The sequence below is a fragment of the Pelobates fuscus genome, chromosome 13 (genome assembly GCF_036172605.1).
Source record: "Pelobates fuscus isolate aPelFus1 chromosome 13, aPelFus1.pri, whole genome shotgun sequence".
Taxonomy (NCBI): domain Eukaryota; kingdom Metazoa; phylum Chordata; class Amphibia; order Anura; family Pelobatidae; genus Pelobates; species Pelobates fuscus.
In genome coordinates, this window is record NC_086329.1 from 73,218,161 (window position 1) to 73,237,747 (window position 19,587).

A 19,587-nucleotide genomic window follows, 5' to 3' on the forward strand; every position below is an offset into this window, starting at 1 on the left:
ATATTCTTGATTTCTGGTAAAAAATTAAATAAATTATGGAGTTTTTGCATATTTTTCCCTGGCTGTTCTTTTCATGCTGTCACTGTTGCTTTCAGTTGGCACACCAATGCATGCGGGAAGTGCGCAGAGCTGCTATCCAGTCCCAGAAAAACTGTAAGGAAACTCTACCTCGTGCACGGAGGCTGAGCAAGGAAATGTCGCTATACTGGAAAAAGTACGACAAGGTGGAAAAGGAGCACCGGAAACGAGCTGAGAAAGAAGCCTTAGAGCAACGGAAGCTTGATGAAGAAATGAGAGAGGTATGGGGGGCCACTTATTTTCTAAGCAGATTTTGCAATTGGTTGACAGAAGGAAAATACCTTTTTGCTAAGTTAATTCCAACATAATCTCTAAAATCCAACCAGTTAGCCACACTTTTATATGACGTATATAAATTATGTGGAATGATGTACCTTTCTTCCAGAGGGAACCTGCTTGACTTTTTGGCTGAGCACAACCCTTATAGGCGAAAACAGCCTGGTATGCAAATGGTATAGGTTCTTTCTGTAGTATCACAATTAGATTAAAACTTGCTTGAGAGTCAAGTAGGAACTAAATAAAGGGCACGCTGTTACATTTTCATCAATCTCTGTTTTCTTTACATTCAGTTCTGATCTTAGAAATGTGTGCAATCACTAGTTGATGGTCGTATACAGCCTGAGATGCAGGGAATGTTATTAATTAGAACATACCTATACAGGTTGTGTCAGTATATATGTATGTATACTGTCGACTATTTGTGTGTTTATTTATTTTCTGTTACTTTATTTTATTCAGTTTTTCAGATAACTGCTTATCTTTTGCATCTTTCCTATTTAACTTCATCCATAGTAACTCAGGCATGCATTGCTCTGTCATGTGTTCCTGGACCCCTAACACCACCATGTAATATGTTTAAAGAGACACTGTCGGCACCAAAGCAATATTACCTCATTAAATTGGATACGGTCCCTGTTGAGCAGTGTAATACTAAAATAAGGGTCACTGGCCACCAACAGCTAATCTTATCTTCTAATGGAGATGACACATTTTCTTCTAGCCATACCAAATCATACTACCAATTGGCGTAATATTCTGAAAGTGGTCAGTTCGTTCAGCCTTACAACTTTAAAACATTGAACACTGAATGGGGGATGGTGCCAGAGAACTCAAGTCACTATAACCACTTCAATCAGGTGAAGCAATGCCTTCAGTGTCCCTTGAAACAACAAGTTTCTTTAACATAATTACTGGTTTGTACGGTCATTATCTCTGTGGAATTTTGCTGAACATCTGCATTCCATTGGTTTCAGGCTAAGAGACAACAGAGGAAACTAAACTTCCTGATAACGCAGACAGAACTCTATGCTCACTTTGTCAGTCGCAAGCGGGGATCTGGTCCAGATGGGATACAAGAGGAAATTCTGCGCAAACTGGATGATAGTTCACCTCAAAGGCAAAGTAGTGCAGGAGGCGCCAGCATAAGCTTCACTCAAGAAGATTATGGTATAACAATACAGGATTCCTTCCCTTATAGTCTTTGGTGTTAAAGATGTTGTGTAGGCTTTTAAATTAAGAGATAATTCAGCTGAAATGCCATGTTTGTGTGAAAATTCATTATTTTTGTTTAAATCAATAATATTTTTTCCCCACCTCATTAAATAGTATTGCAGAATTTGTAAGGGTAGAATTTATAGGAACACAATTACGTTAGGAATGCAAATCTGTATTCCAGCGCAACATTGTCCCTGTCCCTAATTAGATACACTTCCGTCCTCATTATATTTTATGCATTTTTATTTAACACACACACACTCGCACCTAATCCTGTTTTTAATTTGCTTTTATGGCATATTTTTTTCACAAATGATAAAAATAAATAAAAGCTGCCACTCTTGACATGAGTCAAAAAGTAGCAAAAATGAAACTATATACTATGTAGAAGGTGCGTATTCGTGATTTCCTTAAATGTATTTTTATCTATAACTGATCTTTTGGTGTTAAAAGAGAATCGCTAATCATTTTATGTCTGTTCATGTTTAAGTGCCCTCTACATAGCATACAAATTAATAAAAAAAATAAAAAAAGTTTCTCAATTTTATCCTTCGTCAAGGCTCTCTTGGCATGTCCTTCTCTGGCAATTGTCCAATCCAGAGCTCCTCATAGAGGTGCATTAGGGACCAGGTGTGCAACAATCACCATGCACACATCCAAACTTCAGCACAGGAATTTTTTTTTTCAATATTTTACACGATTAGTGCAGGGGAAGAGCATCTTGAATCACTTTTTAATGTAAAATAAAAGTTTATTTTTTTTAAGGACTGGTCCAATGCACCCAGACCTTTGTAATGAAGTGGTCTGGTGACTCTAATGTAACTATTAGAAAGAACCATATTTCTAAATGGCAGAACTTGGATAGTTAGCACTGCCATCTCGAGGGGCTCATTCTTCCATATTTCTTCACTCATGTGGTCCTTTGCAGGGGCGGACTGACCACTCGGGCAGATCGGTCATGGACCGAGGGCCCGAGGCAGTCAGGGGCCCGGCTGCCTTAACAGTCATACTCTCTCTGGCTGGGGAGTTCAGAGATCTCCCCAGCCAGAGAGGCACAATTAACATGATATGTGTTCCCCCTCACCTACTGAGACCTGGCAGCAATCCTGCTCTTGCCAGGTCTCCTCCATCCTCTCTACGCGGAGCTCCGTGTGAGGGGAGGAGGCGGAGCCCAGGAGAGGGGAAGTGACATCACTTCCTGCCTCCTCCTCTCCTCTCCTCCTGCAGAATATACTGAGTGAGCAGCCTGTCAGAGTCAGCAGGTATGTAAATCAACCATCTCCACCTCAGCACCCATCTCCTTCAGCCCCATGCCCCCTCCACCCACCTCAGCACCCACTTCATCTTCCATGCCCCCTCCACCCACCTCAGCAGCCACTTCATCTCCCATGCCCCCTCCACCCACCTCAGCAGCCACTTCATCTTTCATGCCCCCTCCACCCACCTCAGCACCCACTTCATCTCCCATGCCCCCTCCAGCCACCTCAGTACCCACCTCATCTCCCATGCCCCCTCCACCTCAGCCCCATGCCCCCTCCACCCACCTCAGAACCCACTTCATCTCCCATGCCCCCTCCACCTCAGCCCCATGCCCCCTCCACCCACCTCAGTACCCACCTCATCTCCCATGCCCCCTCCACCTCAGCCCCATGCCCCCTCCACCCACCTCAGCACCCACTTCATCTCCCATGCCCCCTCCACCTCAGCCCCATGCCCCCTCCACCCACCTCAGAACCCACTTCATCTCCAATGCCCCCTCCATCTCAGCCCCATGCCCCCTCCACCCACCTCAGCACCCACTTCATCTCCCATGCCCCCTCCACCTCAGCCCCATACCCCCTCCACCAACCTCAGCACCCACTTCATCTCCCATGCCCCCTCCACCTCAGCCCCATGCCCCCTCCACCCACCTCAGCACCCACTTCATCTCCCATGCCCCCTCCACCCACCTCAGCACCCACTTCATCTCCCATGCCCCCTCCAGCCACCTCAGTACCCACCTCATCTCCCATGCCCCCTCCACCTCAGCCCCATGCCCCCTCCACCTCAGCCCCATGCCCCCTCCACCCACCTCAGCACCCACTTCATCTCCCATGCCCCCTCCACCTCAGCCCCATGCCCCCTCCACCCACCTCAGAACCCACTTCATCTCCAATGCCCCCTCCATCTCAGCCCCATGCCCCCTCCACCCACCTCAGCACCCACTTCATCTCCCATGCCCCCTCCACCTCAGCCCCATACCCCCTCCACCAACCTCAGCACCCACTTCATCTCCCATGCCCCCTCCACCTCAGCCCCATGCCCCCTCCACCCACCTCAGCACCCACTTCATCTTCCATGCCCCCTCCACCCACCTCAGCACCCACTTCATCTTCCATGCCCCCTCCACCCACCTCAGCACCCACTTCATATCTCATGCCACTCCACCTCAGCCCCATGCCCCCTCCACCCACCTTAGCACCCACTTCATCTCCCATGCCCCCTCCACCCACCTTAGCATCCACTTCATCTCCCATGCCCCCTCCACCCACCTCAGCACCCACTTCATCTCCCATGCCCCCTCCACCCACCTCAGCACCCACTTTATCTCCCATGCCACCTCAGCCCCCATGCCCCCTCCACCCACCTCAGTACCCACCTCATCTTCCATGCCGCCTCCACCTCAGCACCCATCTCCCCCTTAACTCACATCAGTGCCCACTTCATCTCCCATGCCCCCCCTCCACCCACCTCAGCACCCACTTCATCTCCCATGCCCCCTCCACCTCAGCACCCACTTCATCTCCCATGCCCCTCTCCAACTCAGCACCCACCTCCTTTAGCCCCATGCCTCCCTCCACCCACTTCAGCACCCATCTCCTGCTTCACTCACCTCATCTCATATGCCCCCCATCTACCCCAGCACCCACTTCATCTCCAATGCCACCCTCCACCTCAGCACCCACCTCAGCCCCATGTCCCGCTCCACCTCAGCACCCATCTCCCTTAGGTCCCACCTGGGCCCCATACCCACCTCAGCACCCATCTCCCCCATCACCCACCTCAGCCCTAATGCCCCGTTTACCCATCTCAACCCCTATCCATCCCTACACCCATCACAGCCCTCACTGCACCCACTACAGCCCCTATACCTTCCTGCACCCATTATACCACCCATCACTCTTCCATTCTCTACAGGCACTATCTCCCCATGCACCTACTACGGTCCCTATGCCCCATTGCACCTACTAGAGCCCATATCCCCACACGCACACACTGCAGCTACTATCCACACACACAGCCTTAAAGGGACACTCCAGGCACCCAGACCACTTCTGCCCATTGGAGTGGTCTGGTTGCCAACTCCCACTACCCTTAACCCTGCAAGTGTAATTATTGCAGTTTTCATAATCTGCAATATTTACCTTGAAGGGTTAAGTCCTCAGCCACTAGAGGACACTTCCGTGTTCATAGAACACGAAAAGTGTGCTATAACATAGCTGGACGTCCTCACGCTATGTGAGGACCTCCAGCGTTGCTGAAATCCCCATTTGAAAGCATTCAATGCTTTCCTATGGGGAGGTCTAATGTGCGTGCGCGGCATGCGCATTAGGTCTCCCCGGCCGCGTGGGCAGATCCTGACCAGGAGCCGAGGGACATCGACGCTGGATACAGGTAAGTCACTGAAGGGGTTTTAACCCCTTCAGCAACATGGGATGGGGGGTGGGAGGGAGAGGGGACCTGCAGTGCCAGGAAATCGGTTTGCTTTCTTGGCACTGGAGAGTCCCTTTAATATCTATTATCCATACAAACACACATTACAGCCCTAGTAAACCCCAGACGCCTACTACAGCCCCTACCACACACACTGCAACACAACCAGCTGTCTCAACTCACATACTGCACTGCAAACAGTCTCACTTAAATCACCAGAAGCCTCACTGTATGCACACAATCCCACAAGCAGCATCCCCACACATGGAAAACAACATGCAGCCTCCCTACACAAAGCCTCCCTACAGTTATCACAAGCAGCATTCCTACTATTGCAATACTGCATACAGCCTCCTTACACACTCACACACACACACCATAATTACAACCATCTATATAGCACAAGCATATTCTGCAGTGCAGTACAATAGGTAAAAGGCAAAAAAATTTACACAACACACTGAACCCCACAAGTCGCCTACAAACGTTTGCAGGCTACTTGTATGGACTTGTATGACTGAAAACAAATGTGGGGGATGCTGCTTGTGATGTCACCAGCAAACACAGGGGAAAAAAACTTTGCACCAGAAGGGGGCCCTTGGTCTCCTATTGCCCGAGGGCCCTATGAGTTGTCAGTCCGCCCCTGGTCCTTTGTTTTGAATATGCCTTGCTGGTGCAGACAAACATCTCAAACCGATTCCACATAAGCATTTGTAAATGTCACACGGATACCATGTACACACATCATGTATACAGACATACATTCCTTACATATAGAATTACACTTTTCACATACGCATAAATAATTTTAACTCCATTATTTTAATGACCAAAGTTCAGTGGTGTGAATTTTAAAAAGCTCTGTTGGGTTTCTGTTTGATTGTAATGCGATTTTTGTTATATGCATTTTCAGACATTGAATATTTCAAGTCTCAGGCACTGAAGAATGCAGAAGAAGCGTTTAGGATACACCAGGCTCAGGTGAGTCATGCACTTAGTTCAGGAGTATTTGCCATTTACCTGAACTGCTTAAATGTGTTTGTTTCACAGGTGAATTGTGTGAATATCTTCTATATGCTAGCAGCACCTCTTTGTCAGGGCACATTGGTTTTATTCACTTAACAAATTTTAGTGAAATGTTAAGTCATAGTGAAGAATTTGGGACTTAAGGCACATGCACTGCAATTGCCACACTCTGTCAGTCTATCATTTCTCATAGAGAAGATTTGGTTTTAATGCTTCACTGTTTTCCATAAGTGAGGCAGGAAACAATCCTGGCTATCTGTTTGACAGCCAAGAGGGTGCAACGAAGTGCACATTTGTCTTGTAATCAGAAAATGTATAATAAAAGACAAAGGTGTTCTTTAGCTAACGTCTGAAGTACTTTAGCAGGCATACTCTGATACTAAGAACCCATGAATGTATAATTGTCTAACATGTGACTACTTCCCTCTCTAGACAAGGTCATTTGATGAAGATTCAAAAGAGAGCCGTGCAGCAGCTCTGCGAGCAGCCAACAAGCTGGAGTGTGGATTTGGGGAGAGTTACAGTCTGGCCAATCCTTCAATAAGGGCAGGAGAGGAGATTCCACAGCCCACCGTATTTAATGGCAAACTAAAGGGCTATCAACTAAAAGGCATGAATTGGCTTGCCAATCTATATGAACAGGTATGATGATTTTAGTTTCTTTTAAAGAGTCTCTCCTAGCACACAATTTAAAAAAAATATATATATATATTTTTTTTTCTTTTTAAAAACGAACTGTACATGGTCTTAAAATATTTATGTGTATTTAAAAGTAGAATGCTTTACCCCCGCTCTGTACTCATCTGTAATCAGATAGACTGTAGTGGCACTATGAGTGCAGCATGTTTACATATATCTTTATTTTGTATTTATTTATTTAATGTACAAGGATATTGTCAAAATAAAATCTCCATCAGTAAATAAAGAGAGATCCTTCAAATAACAACTATACGATAGCCTGCATATTTTTAGATAATAAAATAAGACGAAAGGTACCGCAGTGCTTGTGGATTGTATCTGAAGAAAAGAAAAGAAAGAATAACATATGCACTGATTTCAGATTAATGTTTAGAAAGTCGAAAGAAGCATGAATTAAAACTATAGATAAGAAATACTTTGTGTAACATCTGCACTGGTAGTAGATTCAACAGGGTTTAGTCAGGAACAGAGTAAATTACAATGCTTAACATATATTAAACGCGGGAGTCTCTATTAGACTATGACAGTATTATGTGTAAAGTGTCCCTGATGTGGCCTGAGACTAGTCAATATCCAGTAAGTGGATTAGTGTCCCCAGTCTGTAATAGCAACAAGAGATTGTCCGCCCCTCCAGCACCAGCCATGCTTGTTGACCGCAAGGTTTGACCGAGCAATTCTGTTTGAAGGTTAAGCTCAAGTGGCCCTCTCGTGACCACTGAAAAGTCCTCTCTCTTAGTCGAAAAATGACCCTCGGTCACTGGGTTTTAGGAAAGTTTGGCAATATATGCAAGAGTTGTATTGACCTGCGTCTGCTCAGTAGTGAGGCTCCATCCCTTATATATTATACATAAAAAAAAAATATATATATATATGTACTGACCCCAAATAGCTCTAATTCAATACTGGTTTGAGTGCTAAAATGCACAGCTAAACTCTGGATCAAAATCACAATTTTTTTTTTACTTTCTCCATATGAAAACAATACACTGATGTGTTTTAGAAGGGTAAATTAAATTCTAAATATAAATATATAATTGTATTTGTCTCAGAAATTGAATGCTATCTGGGATTAATTAAAAGCAGTAAATTGTGACATCTTTCATACTCTTAGCCTATATCACCTATTTTTGCAGACCATAATCAGTGCTTATTAATGCTTTGTGTTTTCTTTTTCTTTTTTTCACCCCAATATCTAAAGGGTATTAATGGCATCTTGGCTGATGAGATGGGCTTGGGTAAAACTGTGCAGAGCATTGCACTTTTGGCTCATCTTGCAGAGGTAAGGACATCTACTACTTAGCACAAATACTTTCATCTCAAGTTGCACAAAAGCAAGGATTTTTTTTTAAATGTAAAAATATCTAATTTCAGCGAGAAAACATTTGGGGTCCCTTTCTAATCATTTCACCTGCTTCTACTCTCAACAACTGGCACCAGGAGTTCTCAAGATTTGTACCAAAATTCAAGGTAAGGCAGTTGTATACACATTGGGATGGGTTGAAATGTATTTGAGTTTTTTTTGGCATACTTCGACATTAGGCTGCCCGAAGTATGGGTCAATGTTAAAGGAGAAGGAATATTTAATTGCTTTCCATGTATGGAAGCATGTTATGTGTTGTACTTGGACCACACTACCTGTTAGATATTGCTGTCTATTTTCTTTACTGAAAATACCAATTAATTAAACACCAAAGAAACACAGACCTTGATTTTAAATATTTTTGGATAAGCTTTCAAATGTATTTAATATTTTTGGCTATATTGTTTAGTGATTTAATATTGTGAAAATAATTACAGTCTGTAATGCTTTGATAGTTTTGATTTATTGATATATAGTGTATGTATATATATATATATATATATATATATATGTGTGTGTGTCTGTGTGTCTCTCTCTCTCTCTCTCTCTCACTATAAATATATACCGTATATACTCAAGTATAAGCCGAGTTTTTCAGCACATTTTTTATTGGGATCTAATTTTGTTTAGAAATTTACCAGTCGCTGCTGCATTTCGCACCCTAGTCTTATACTCGAGTCAATACGTTTTCCCTGTTTTTTGTGGTAAAATTAGGGGCCTCGGCTTATATTCAGGTCGACTTATTCTCGAGTATATACGTATACGGTATATGTATGTGTATATATATTATATATTGAATAACTCATTTTAAAAGTTTATGACAAAAAATATATTAAATCATTTGGAAATGTTACCCATCAATAATAAGTTATGGGCGTAGTTTGTAAAATAAGTTATTTTGCTGTTTGATTTTCATAATAAATGATGTGTTCTTAATTTCACTTATGATGCATTTTCCTTTTCCAGGTACTACCTTATTGGGGTAACCCCCATGAAAGGAAAGTAATCAGGAAGTTTTGGGGTCAGGTGAGTTGTGGTTTAAATTAAAATCCTGTAAATTGACAATCAACAGTTCATGTGACCATTTCTGTAAGCGTGACTTTCCAAAACTATTTATTCTTGTTTCGCAAGGCAATATTAATACTAGCCAAGCCCGAAGACAGTTTGACATGTAATAGATAAGATTTTAAGACACAACATATTTAAGCATAGTTTGTCTTAAATCTCGTGAACACTGGGATTTTTATCTTAAAGCAACACCGTAGTGTTCGAATACAAATCTGTATCCCCAACACTAGAGTATCCCTATCCCTAATTAGTTTCAGCCGCCTCCATATACTGTAAAAATAAATAATTTGACTCCTCTTTTCTTCAGTGCCGAGTCCCCTTGAAGTGGTGTCTTCTTGGGGACTGTAGGCGCGTGTACGGTACTTGCTGCAATGTGCCTATGATTATGCCATAGTGAATCATTCCAGCCACAATTCTCTGTCAGATCATGGTATGCCCGGGTATGAGAGCCAGAAAGTAACACTCCTGGCTTTCCTACTGAGAGGGTTTGAAGGTGTGGCTTGAGTTTCACTTCCATGCTTGATCTATTAAAATACTAAATTTGGGGGTTAATACTAAAGGTACTAAATAACAAGAACACCGTAAGCAGTATAACACCGTTATCATATGTAACTTATTACAGCACTGATAGCTACGTACGTTAAGCATGTTTTTCATTAACTAATGCATACTTGTTCAAGCTTAATATCCATCTATCTATCTATCTATCTATCTATCTATCTATCTGTGTATCTATCTATTATCATTGATTGCACTGGCTTTTACTTTCTGTGCATCTGAACAAATAGAGCTACTGCTGTAACAGTCCATCACCTTTAATTCAATAATTTTTTATTTATTTTTTCAAATTATTATTTTTGCTATATTGAATGATTGCAGCAGAATACACTGTTTGCTTGGCTGGAGACCTAAAAAAGCTGTTTGTTTCTTGGACTGCTTGTATACCATAATTTGCTTGTTCTTTATTTAAAGTGACATTCTAAGCTCCAAAATAATTTTATCTGAATTCAGACAGCCACTAAGGGCTTCCGACTAAATTAGATTAAATAACTTAATCCACTTTACATCCGGTGTCAGCATGCAAGTTATCCTGACCCCAGATACTGGGTGAGCATCCTTTGCTTCTCTGTGGGAAGCAACTAAATGAATACAGATCATCAAGTTTTATGTTCTCACAAAAGAAGAATTGGCCATGGGGGAGGAGCCTGGAATCTAAAATGATTTAGGGTGTTCGTTTTTTTTTTTAAATTTAAGGAAGATGTTTATTGGTGCAAACACTTAAACGATAGAGATAAAAGTCATTGTTACAGTATACATAGAAGGGTATTAAAACATTAATGATAACATATGTCACATAGTATGTAACGAGTTAGCGTGTGGGTTCACATGTGCGAGCAGTTTGATACAAGGGATATAGGTTCTATTTCCCTGACTTTTCAATCCAAAGGTCAATATATGCAAAACAAATTCATATTTTACAAACACAAGTAAAGTCCTTGCCAAAACTGTCTACCTAACACTACACACTCAAACCTCTCTGGTAGTATTACAGGTTAAGGAGCCACTAAACTGCTTCCTTGTGTATAGACAGTCCTGCTGAATGCAAAACAGACAGAACTCCCAACATAGCACCATGCAACGAATCAGAAGTGTATCCACCAACAAATAGGATATACACCTCCCTAGGCTAACAAAAACAGTGCAGTACAGCCAGTGACTTGGTGAGATGTGTGGAAACAGCCTCAAGCAGTCTGATGCAATCACAGTAGGACTACAGCAGGTTTGGCAGTATGTTAGACCAACAACAATATTAAGCGGCTTCTAGTTTACCCAAACCAAACATCCAAATCCATTGGCTTGCCCCCTTAAGTGAGAGGGTACCAAAAGTTTTTAAAATATTGGTGCTCATAAAGTATTTTTGTGATAAATGTATTTAAAATTTGATCACACGTTTCACGTTGCGTTAATTGTTGCCGAATGTTTTTGAAGCTAAAAATCAAGATTTGTGGTTAGTTAATCATGGATATCGTTCTTGCAGAAGACTTTGTACACACAAGAAGCTCCTTTTCATGTGGTTATCACGAGCTACCAGTTGGTGGTGCAAGATGTGAAATACTTCCAGCGGGTGAAATGGCAATACATGGTGCTAGATGAAGCCCAAGCTCTGAAAAGTAGTTCCAGGTAAGACAAGCGACATGATATTGTCTTTATTTTACATATGCAGCTCCAACATATTTTGTGTTTTTTTTAGCTGTGTTAAACTTGGCGGCAGATTTAAATTTAGTTTTAGTCATAGTCTTTTGACTAAAAAGCCATTTTAATTTTAGTCATCTGAATTATTTTAGTTATAGTCTAGTTTTAGTCGACTAAATCTACTGGAGGTCTTCATCAACACCACTAAAATCCTAATGGGTTGTGTTAAAGGATCACTATAGTGTCAGGAAAACAAACTTGTTTTCCTGACACTATATAACTCTTAGGTCCCCCCTCCCTTGGCGCTGAAGGGGTTAAAACCCCATTCAGTTACTTTAATCCTGTGCCGGGCTCCCTCTGCGCTGGCGACCTCTCCTTCCACTCCGGCCAGAGCCGAGCGCGCATTAAAAAGGCCCATAGGAAAGCATTTCTCAATGCTTTCCTATGGACGTTTTGCATGCTGAATGCGATTTTCACATTCAACGTCGCAGATACGCCTCTAGCGGCTGTCAGGAAGACAGCCAGTAGAGGCTGGATTAACCCTGCAATGTAAACATAGCAGTTTTTCTGGAAGGGTTAAAACCTGGGGGACCTGGCACCCAGACCACTTCATTGAGCTGAAGTGGTCTGGGTGACTATAGTAGTCCTTTAACCCCTTAAGGACCAAACTTCTGGAATAAAAGGGAATTATGACGTGTCACACACGTCATGTGTCCTTAAGGGGTTAAAGCCTCTGTCTCTTTTGCCCCTTCCCCAGCCCCTCTTAGGTGTCTTTCTCCCACGCCCTGGTCTGTCTCTTGTGCCCCTTGTGTCTCTTGTGTGTTAATTTTAGCTTTAAATTTCCATTTAGTTTTAGTCATTGTATTTTGACTAAAAAGCCGTTTTAGTTGTAGTTTAGTCATCTGAATTGTTTTAGTTTTAGTCTCGTTTTAGTCAACTACCGTATATACTCGAGTATAAGCCGACCCGAATATAAGCCGAGGCCCCTAATTTTATCCAAAAAAACTGGGAAAACTTATTGACTCGAGTATAAGACTAGGGTGGGAAATGCAGCAGCTACTGGTAAATTTCTAAATAAAATTAGATCCTAAAAAAAATATATTAATTGAATATTTATTTACAGTGTGTGTATAATGAATGCAGTGTGTGCGTATGTGTGTGTGTATGAGTGCAGCGTGTGTGTATGAGTGCAGCGTGTGTATGAGTGCAGTGTGTGCATGAATGCAGTGTGTGTGTGTATGAATGCAGTGTGTGAATGCAGTGTGTGCAGGGCCGGTGCAAGGATATTTCCTGACTTCCCCTCCTCCTCCCTCAGTGGTCCTTACCTCCCCACCCCCGTGTTCCTTCACCCCCCCCCCCGTGGTCCTGACTCACCCCTCCCCTAGTGGTCCTTACCCTCCCCTCCCCTAGTGGTCCTTACCCTCCCCTCCCCTAGTGGTCCTTACCCTCCCCTAGTGGTCCTTACTTCCCCCTCCCCTCCCATAGTGGTCCTTATCCCACCCCCTCCCTCTCATAGTGGTCCTTATCCCCCTTCTCCCTCCCATAGTGTTCCTTATCCCCCCCATCCCTCCCATAGTGGTCCATATACCCCCCCCCCTCCCTCCCATAGTGGTCCTTATACCCCCCTCCCTCCCATAGTGGTCCTTATCCCACCCCCTCCCACAGTGGTCCTTATACCCCCCTCCCTCCCATAGTGGTCCTTATACCCCCCTCCCTCCAATAGTGGTCCTTATCCCCCCCCCCCCTCCCATAGTGGTCCTTATCCCCCTTTTTTTGTTATTAATTTTTTTTTTTATTATTATTATTTTTTATTTTATTTATATTTTTTTTTTTTCGTCCCCCCTCCCTGCTTGATATATGGCAGGGAGGGGGGCTCCTTCCCTGGTGGTCCAGTGGCAGTTCAGTGGGGGGGAGAGGGGGGCTGGCAGAGCTGTAACTTACCTGTTCTGCAGCTCCTGTCAGCTCTCTCCTCCTCTGCGCCGTCCGTGCAGCTCCTTCTATCAGCTCACACTGTAAGTCTCGCGAGAGCCGCGGCTCTCGCGAGACTTACACTGGGAGCTGACCGAGGTGCTGAACGGACGGCGCAGAGGAGGAGAGAGCTGACAGGAGCTGCAGAACAGGTAAGTTACAGCTCTGCCAGCCCCCTTCTCCCCCGGTCTGTATTATGGCAATGCAAATTGCCATAATACAGACCTTGACTCGAGTATAAGCCGAGTTGGGGTTTTTCAGCCCAAAAAATGGGCTGAAAAACTCGGCTTATACTCGAGTATATACGGTAAATTGCAAAAATGTTAGTCGACTAAAATTTTACTAAAATTGTTATCCGGCAAAATTAACACGGTTTCTGTGCAATAGGTTAATGATAAATATAACAATTCTTTTTGAGGTTTTCGTCCACGTGCGGAGCTAACTGAAGCGGCAGTGGTAGTAGGATAGTGTGCACCTATTCCCTCCCACACCCCCATTGGATGTGTACGATTGCATGTGCAATCGAAGGAGGGGAGAGGAAGTAGAATGTTACAAACACATAACAAAGGTGTTAAAAAAAACCTCCCTTACAAATGCACATCATCTCAAAAGTACCTATGTCACTAAGGGGTTAAATGCAATTAATTTAGCTTTGTAAATGCTGCCATTAATATATGTATATGTAAATTTTTCCATACAACACACACTTTCCAATATGTGAAATGATCTGTATTGTTATGTTTTTTTTTTTTTTTTTTTTTTTTTTTTTTTTTTGCATAGTGTCCGGTGGAAGATCTTGCTGCAGTTTCAATGTCGAAATAGACTTCTGCTTACTGGAACTCCCATCCAAAACACAATGGCTGAGGTGGGTGTGCATTGTATTATAGGAAGTACGGATATTAAAAAGATATTTTGGTCACTAGACTGAATATTACAACATCCTATCAGTGCAGGCCTGGTTTTAGTTTCGAATCTAGTGGATATGACTGAGGAAGGGGGTGTTTTCATAAGGGTCTTGGCTGTTTTTTTTTTTTTTTTTTTTTTTATTGAGTTTGACTTGAACACTATTGGCATCTTGGCTTTGCAAATATGCCAGTTTAATATATGTTATCAAATTACTAGGAATTGGCACATCTCTCTTTAGAGGAGCAATGAGGAGGACATAGGGTGTTCATAGTGCATAAGGACAAAAAAATATTAATACACTTTTTAAATGAAGCAAGTAATGTTATACAATACAGACTTAACGGGACACAATAACCTTTTCAATATTAACACTGCCTTTTCAGAGAAAAGGAACTGTCTACTGGCAGTCACCGAGAGTGAGGAGTGTCAGTTCCAAAGTTAGAAACAGATTTTGTGGAACTCAATTGCAGAAAAATTAAGTAGCGTCTCTAATAAAAAAGCAAGCTTAATTATTTAAATAAACAGGAATTAGGAATGGATATCTGAATAAATCGAGAGAGAGTTGAATTTCCAGAATTAGTTTGGCAGAAGTCTGTTCTAGAGATAATCCAGCAGAAGTAATGGGAGAGTTAAAGGCTTTTAACTTGTATAGAAGCAGTTACTTTAACAACTAAGCTTGAGTTGAAAGGCTGTAGAGTAGTCAGAAGTCCGATCCGAATCAGGGATAGAAGATTGCAGAGTCAGGTTGGTATAAGCAGGGGTTCGGTACACTTAGCTTTACAGAAGGGAGCTCAGTCTGCAACTTTGTCTCACTTAGCAACAAATTAACTGAGCGATTTCAAAGTTGCCGCAGCTGCCCTTTAAAGGGGCTGTGTATCATGTCAGATGATGGGCGGAGTCGATTGGCGAAACCCGGAAGTGTCTCCGAGGGAGTTTCGCCGATTGGTAAGTATGACAAGGAGATGCTGATTGGCGTAGTGTTTTGCCACACCTACACAATAGCCTTTCATTTTTTTCCTATGGGAAAGCATTGGATTGGTTGAGATCATCAATGCCGATGCTGGTGAGACTGATGCAACGACAAAGAAAGGTAAGTAAAGCTACATTTTAACTGCAATCTGAGGAGGGATCAGAAACCTAAACAGACACTCCTGCACTACAGTGTTATGAATACATGTTTAATACTATAGTGTTCCTTTAATGGCCTCTGGCCAAGAAGCTAAAACTAGGACCAACATAAGCAATAACTGCAGGGTCAACATAGCTGCTTTATTTTTTTTTTCTTTTTAGAGCTGCCAGTGAAGCTGTAGGAGGTTCATCTCTAGTTGACATATGTTTAGTAATTTTTACAAAGCTAAGGCAGATTTCCCTTTGCTTTTAAATAAAGAACAATGTTACAAATGTTTTGAATCATTGCCTGAAGCGTGACATGGCTTACTGGCACGAAAAAGTGGTGAGGGCTTGAAATCATACTGTAAATGAATGTAGAAACAGAAGGTACATGATCTTAATGAAAAAGGAGGATCATATTGGAAAGGACCACATTTAGAAGAGAGAGAAAAGGAAGAGGCAAAGGCAAGGGATTACTAATGGTAAGCTTCGTGAAATAGGTGGGTTTTCAGACAGGACTTTTTTCCTTAAGTGAGAATTGCTAAAAATTCAAAGTGAATTCAAAAATGTAGGCCAAAATAGAAAAACGCTAGTCAGTACTGTTTTCAGTTTAGCTATCTTGACCTGTAAATTGGAATTTAAGTGAATCATTGAGACTGTTTATAGCTAATTAAGGTGGGGTCCCCTTAAGAGCAGAAACCTGTGTAGTGTGTGTAATAAATTACTAGGTACCACATTGCATCTTAGTACATAGTATTTTATATTCCACCTTGTTGTTTGATGTCCTCCTTGATGCACTTCCTATTGTGTCTTTATACTCCACTCCTTTAGTCATTGGTAACATTTTGTAATGGTCTCATTTATTGTTAAGTTTTCTCCTTTCATATTATTGTAAAGCGCTGCGGAATAAGTTGATGCTGTGTGAAGTCAACATCTGGAATTAATAATAAAATGAATAACTAAAAATAATAAATTAAAAACTGAGTGTAAGACCACACTCATTGCTTTCGACAATTCAACAATATTCAAACAAATAAACAATAAATATACATTTGAAATAGGCTACTATATGTTGCTATTAAAACTAGTCATTGATTGAATGGAAAGTAAACTAAACTAACATTGTGAAACAGGCGCATAGACACATGATACAGCTACCACTCCATTGATCATCATCTGAGAGTAAGAGGGTGTGTATAGTGGAGAGAGGGAATAGAGAGAGAGGGTGAGGAGAGCGAAATAAAAAAAATAGAGAGATATAATGTGTTGATCACAGGGTTTTTAACATGTTAGCCCTTCCTTCTGCTGGACACACCTCCCCCAGCCAATGCCTTAGGATCTAACAGAACCAGAGTGACTCCTGGAGAAGAGGGATTGCACTGGAAGGGAATGGGATAGGAGTTTATCAACAACTTAATTGGTTTTGCCTTGTGAAAGGCCATGTGCTCAAAGAAGACTCCATTATTGCCTAAGGGTAGAATGGGCTTGAATCCCTGTATTACAACAAAATAACACTTCATTGGCATACAGTTTGTCTGTTAACCCCTTAAGTCCGGCGGACGTATATTTACGTCCTTTTAAAAGCGGCTCTAAACGCCGCAGGACGTAAATATACGCCCGCCGTTTTTTTTTAACTTACCCGGTCGCAGGTGGTCCCACGCCGGCGATCGCGGTTGGGGGGACTCCCAGGGTGCCCCCCCGCGGCAGATCTGCCTCCTCCGGTCCCTCCCGGTCATGTGAGAGTGAGGTCCTTGCGAGGACCTCACAATCACATGGCCGGTATAGCTGGCTCAGGCATTGCCAGCAGGGGGACCAACTGTAATGACAGTTGGTCCCCCTGCTGGCTGAAAATAAAATAAAATAAAGTTAAAAGTGTAAAAAAAATAATATATATTTATACTTAGATCATATATATATATTATATATATATGATCTAAGTATATATATACACATATACACACATACACATACACCGTCTAGGTGTATTTTAATATTAATTTATATATAATTATATATATATATTAATATCAAATTACACGTAGACTGATACTGATTAAATATATATATAATTATTGTTATATATATATTTATAAATAATATAAAAAAAATAAATATGTAAATACGTAAAAAAATTAAATAAAAAAAATAAAATATAAAAAAATATATAGATGTGTTTTATTTCGTTCTAACTGTATTGTGATATTAATATATATATATTTATATCAAAATACACGTAGAACGAAATAATATATATCTATATACATAAATATATACGTATATATCACTATATATATACCTATATATAAATAAAAATATTTAAAAAAAAAAATATATATATATACGTATTATATACACATATGTATATATATATACATATATTAATTCTACACATATATTTATGTAATAATTTTACATAATTAGGTATCCTAATTAATTACAATTAGCGGGACCTGCCTGACAACCCATGCCGAAAGTATAAGGAATTTAATTTGCTAGCACTATATTTAACCCTATAACTTTCCAAGACACCATAAAACCTGTACATGGGGGGTACTGTTTTACTCTGGAGACTTCGCTGAACACAAATATTAGTGTTTCAAAACAGTAAAATGTATTACAACGATGATATCGCCAGTAAAAGTGACGGTTTTTGCATTTTTCACGCACAAACAGCACTTACACGGACGATATTACTGCTGCAATACTTTTTACTGTTTTGAAACACAAATATTTGTGTTCAGCGAAGTCTCCCGAGTACAACAGTACCCCTCATGTACAGGTTTTATGGTGTTTTCAAAAATTACAGCGTCAAATATAAGGCTTGTGTTTCATTTTTTTCACATTAAAATTCGCCAGATTGCTTACGTTGCCTTTATGACCCTATGGTAGCCCAAGAATGAAGATTACCCCTATGATGACATACTATTTGCAATAGTAGACAACCCAAGGTATTGCAAATGGGGTATGTCCAGTCTTTTTTAGTAGCCACTTAGTCACAAACACTGGCCAAAGTTGGCGTTTTTTGCATTTTTCACACACAAACAAATACTAATGCTAACTTTGGCCAGTGTTTGTGACCAAATGGCTACTAAAAAAGACTGGACATACCCCATTTGCAATACCTTGGGTCGTCTACTATTGCAAATGGTATGCCATTATGGGTGTAAATTTATTTCCTGGGCTACTATACAGTCTCAAAGGCAACGTAACCAATCTGACAAATTTCAATTTCAAATGTAACACGCTATATTTGACCCTGTAACTTCCCAAAACACCATAAAACCTGTACATAGGGGGTACTGTTTTACACGTGAGACTTTGCTGAATACAAATATGTGTATTTTATTGCAGTTAAAGCAAACAGTATTATGACATTGACAGTTAGAATGTCATGTAGAACTAAAAAAATAAAAAAAAATCTTATTTTCTACCATGTTTTTCATATTAAATTATGTTTCATAGCTAAATATTTGATATTAAATGAAAGCCCTGTTTCCCCTGAATAAAATGATATATAATAAGGGGGTGTGCATTTAATATGAAAGAGGTGAATTACGGTTGGACAGACATATAGCGCAAATGCCAGGTTTTGTTTACATTTTGTTTCGTTCACAACTTGTACATTTGGCTGCGGTGTTAAGGGGTTAATAAGTCCCCCCACTTATTACACTATATAAATACAAATAATAATAATAAAATATTTTGCTTACATTTTGAATCCGTAAATTGCATATAGTGAGACATGTACTGGTGAAAGCCAGCAGGAGGCAGTACATTAGCGTGAATGTATTTCCTTTTGGAATAGCTCAAGCTCTGTGTTGATGCCAGTAGCAACATGTTAACGGATGCATATTCATTGTCCTTGGCTTGACCTCAAAATCACATAATACATCTTACAAGAAGTCATTCTAGTTTTCCAAGTAAAGCGACTGTAACAATTTTTTAAAGAAATCTTTTGGCATGTTTTAACTTTGCCACTGTATTGCCAATCT

General features: G+C 41.1%; 1 protein-coding gene across 1 annotated transcript in view; it reads left to right on the forward strand.

Moving 5' to 3' along the window:
- INO80 (INO80 complex ATPase subunit) overlaps positions 1 to 19,587 on the forward strand; it is a 75,063-nt gene that overhangs the window by 24,586 nt on the left and 30,890 nt on the right. Inside the window, exons 9-17 of the mRNA XM_063439838.1 lie at positions 96 to 299; positions 1,332 to 1,524; positions 6,179 to 6,246; positions 6,724 to 6,933; positions 8,189 to 8,269; positions 8,362 to 8,457; positions 9,317 to 9,376; positions 11,457 to 11,599; positions 14,360 to 14,444. Coding sequence (XP_063295908.1) covers positions 96 to 299; positions 1,332 to 1,524; positions 6,179 to 6,246; positions 6,724 to 6,933; positions 8,189 to 8,269; positions 8,362 to 8,457; positions 9,317 to 9,376; positions 11,457 to 11,599; positions 14,360 to 14,444 — 1,140 coding nt within the window. The remainder of the gene's footprint in view (positions 1 to 95; positions 300 to 1,331; positions 1,525 to 6,178; positions 6,247 to 6,723; positions 6,934 to 8,188; positions 8,270 to 8,361; positions 8,458 to 9,316; positions 9,377 to 11,456; positions 11,600 to 14,359; positions 14,445 to 19,587) is intronic.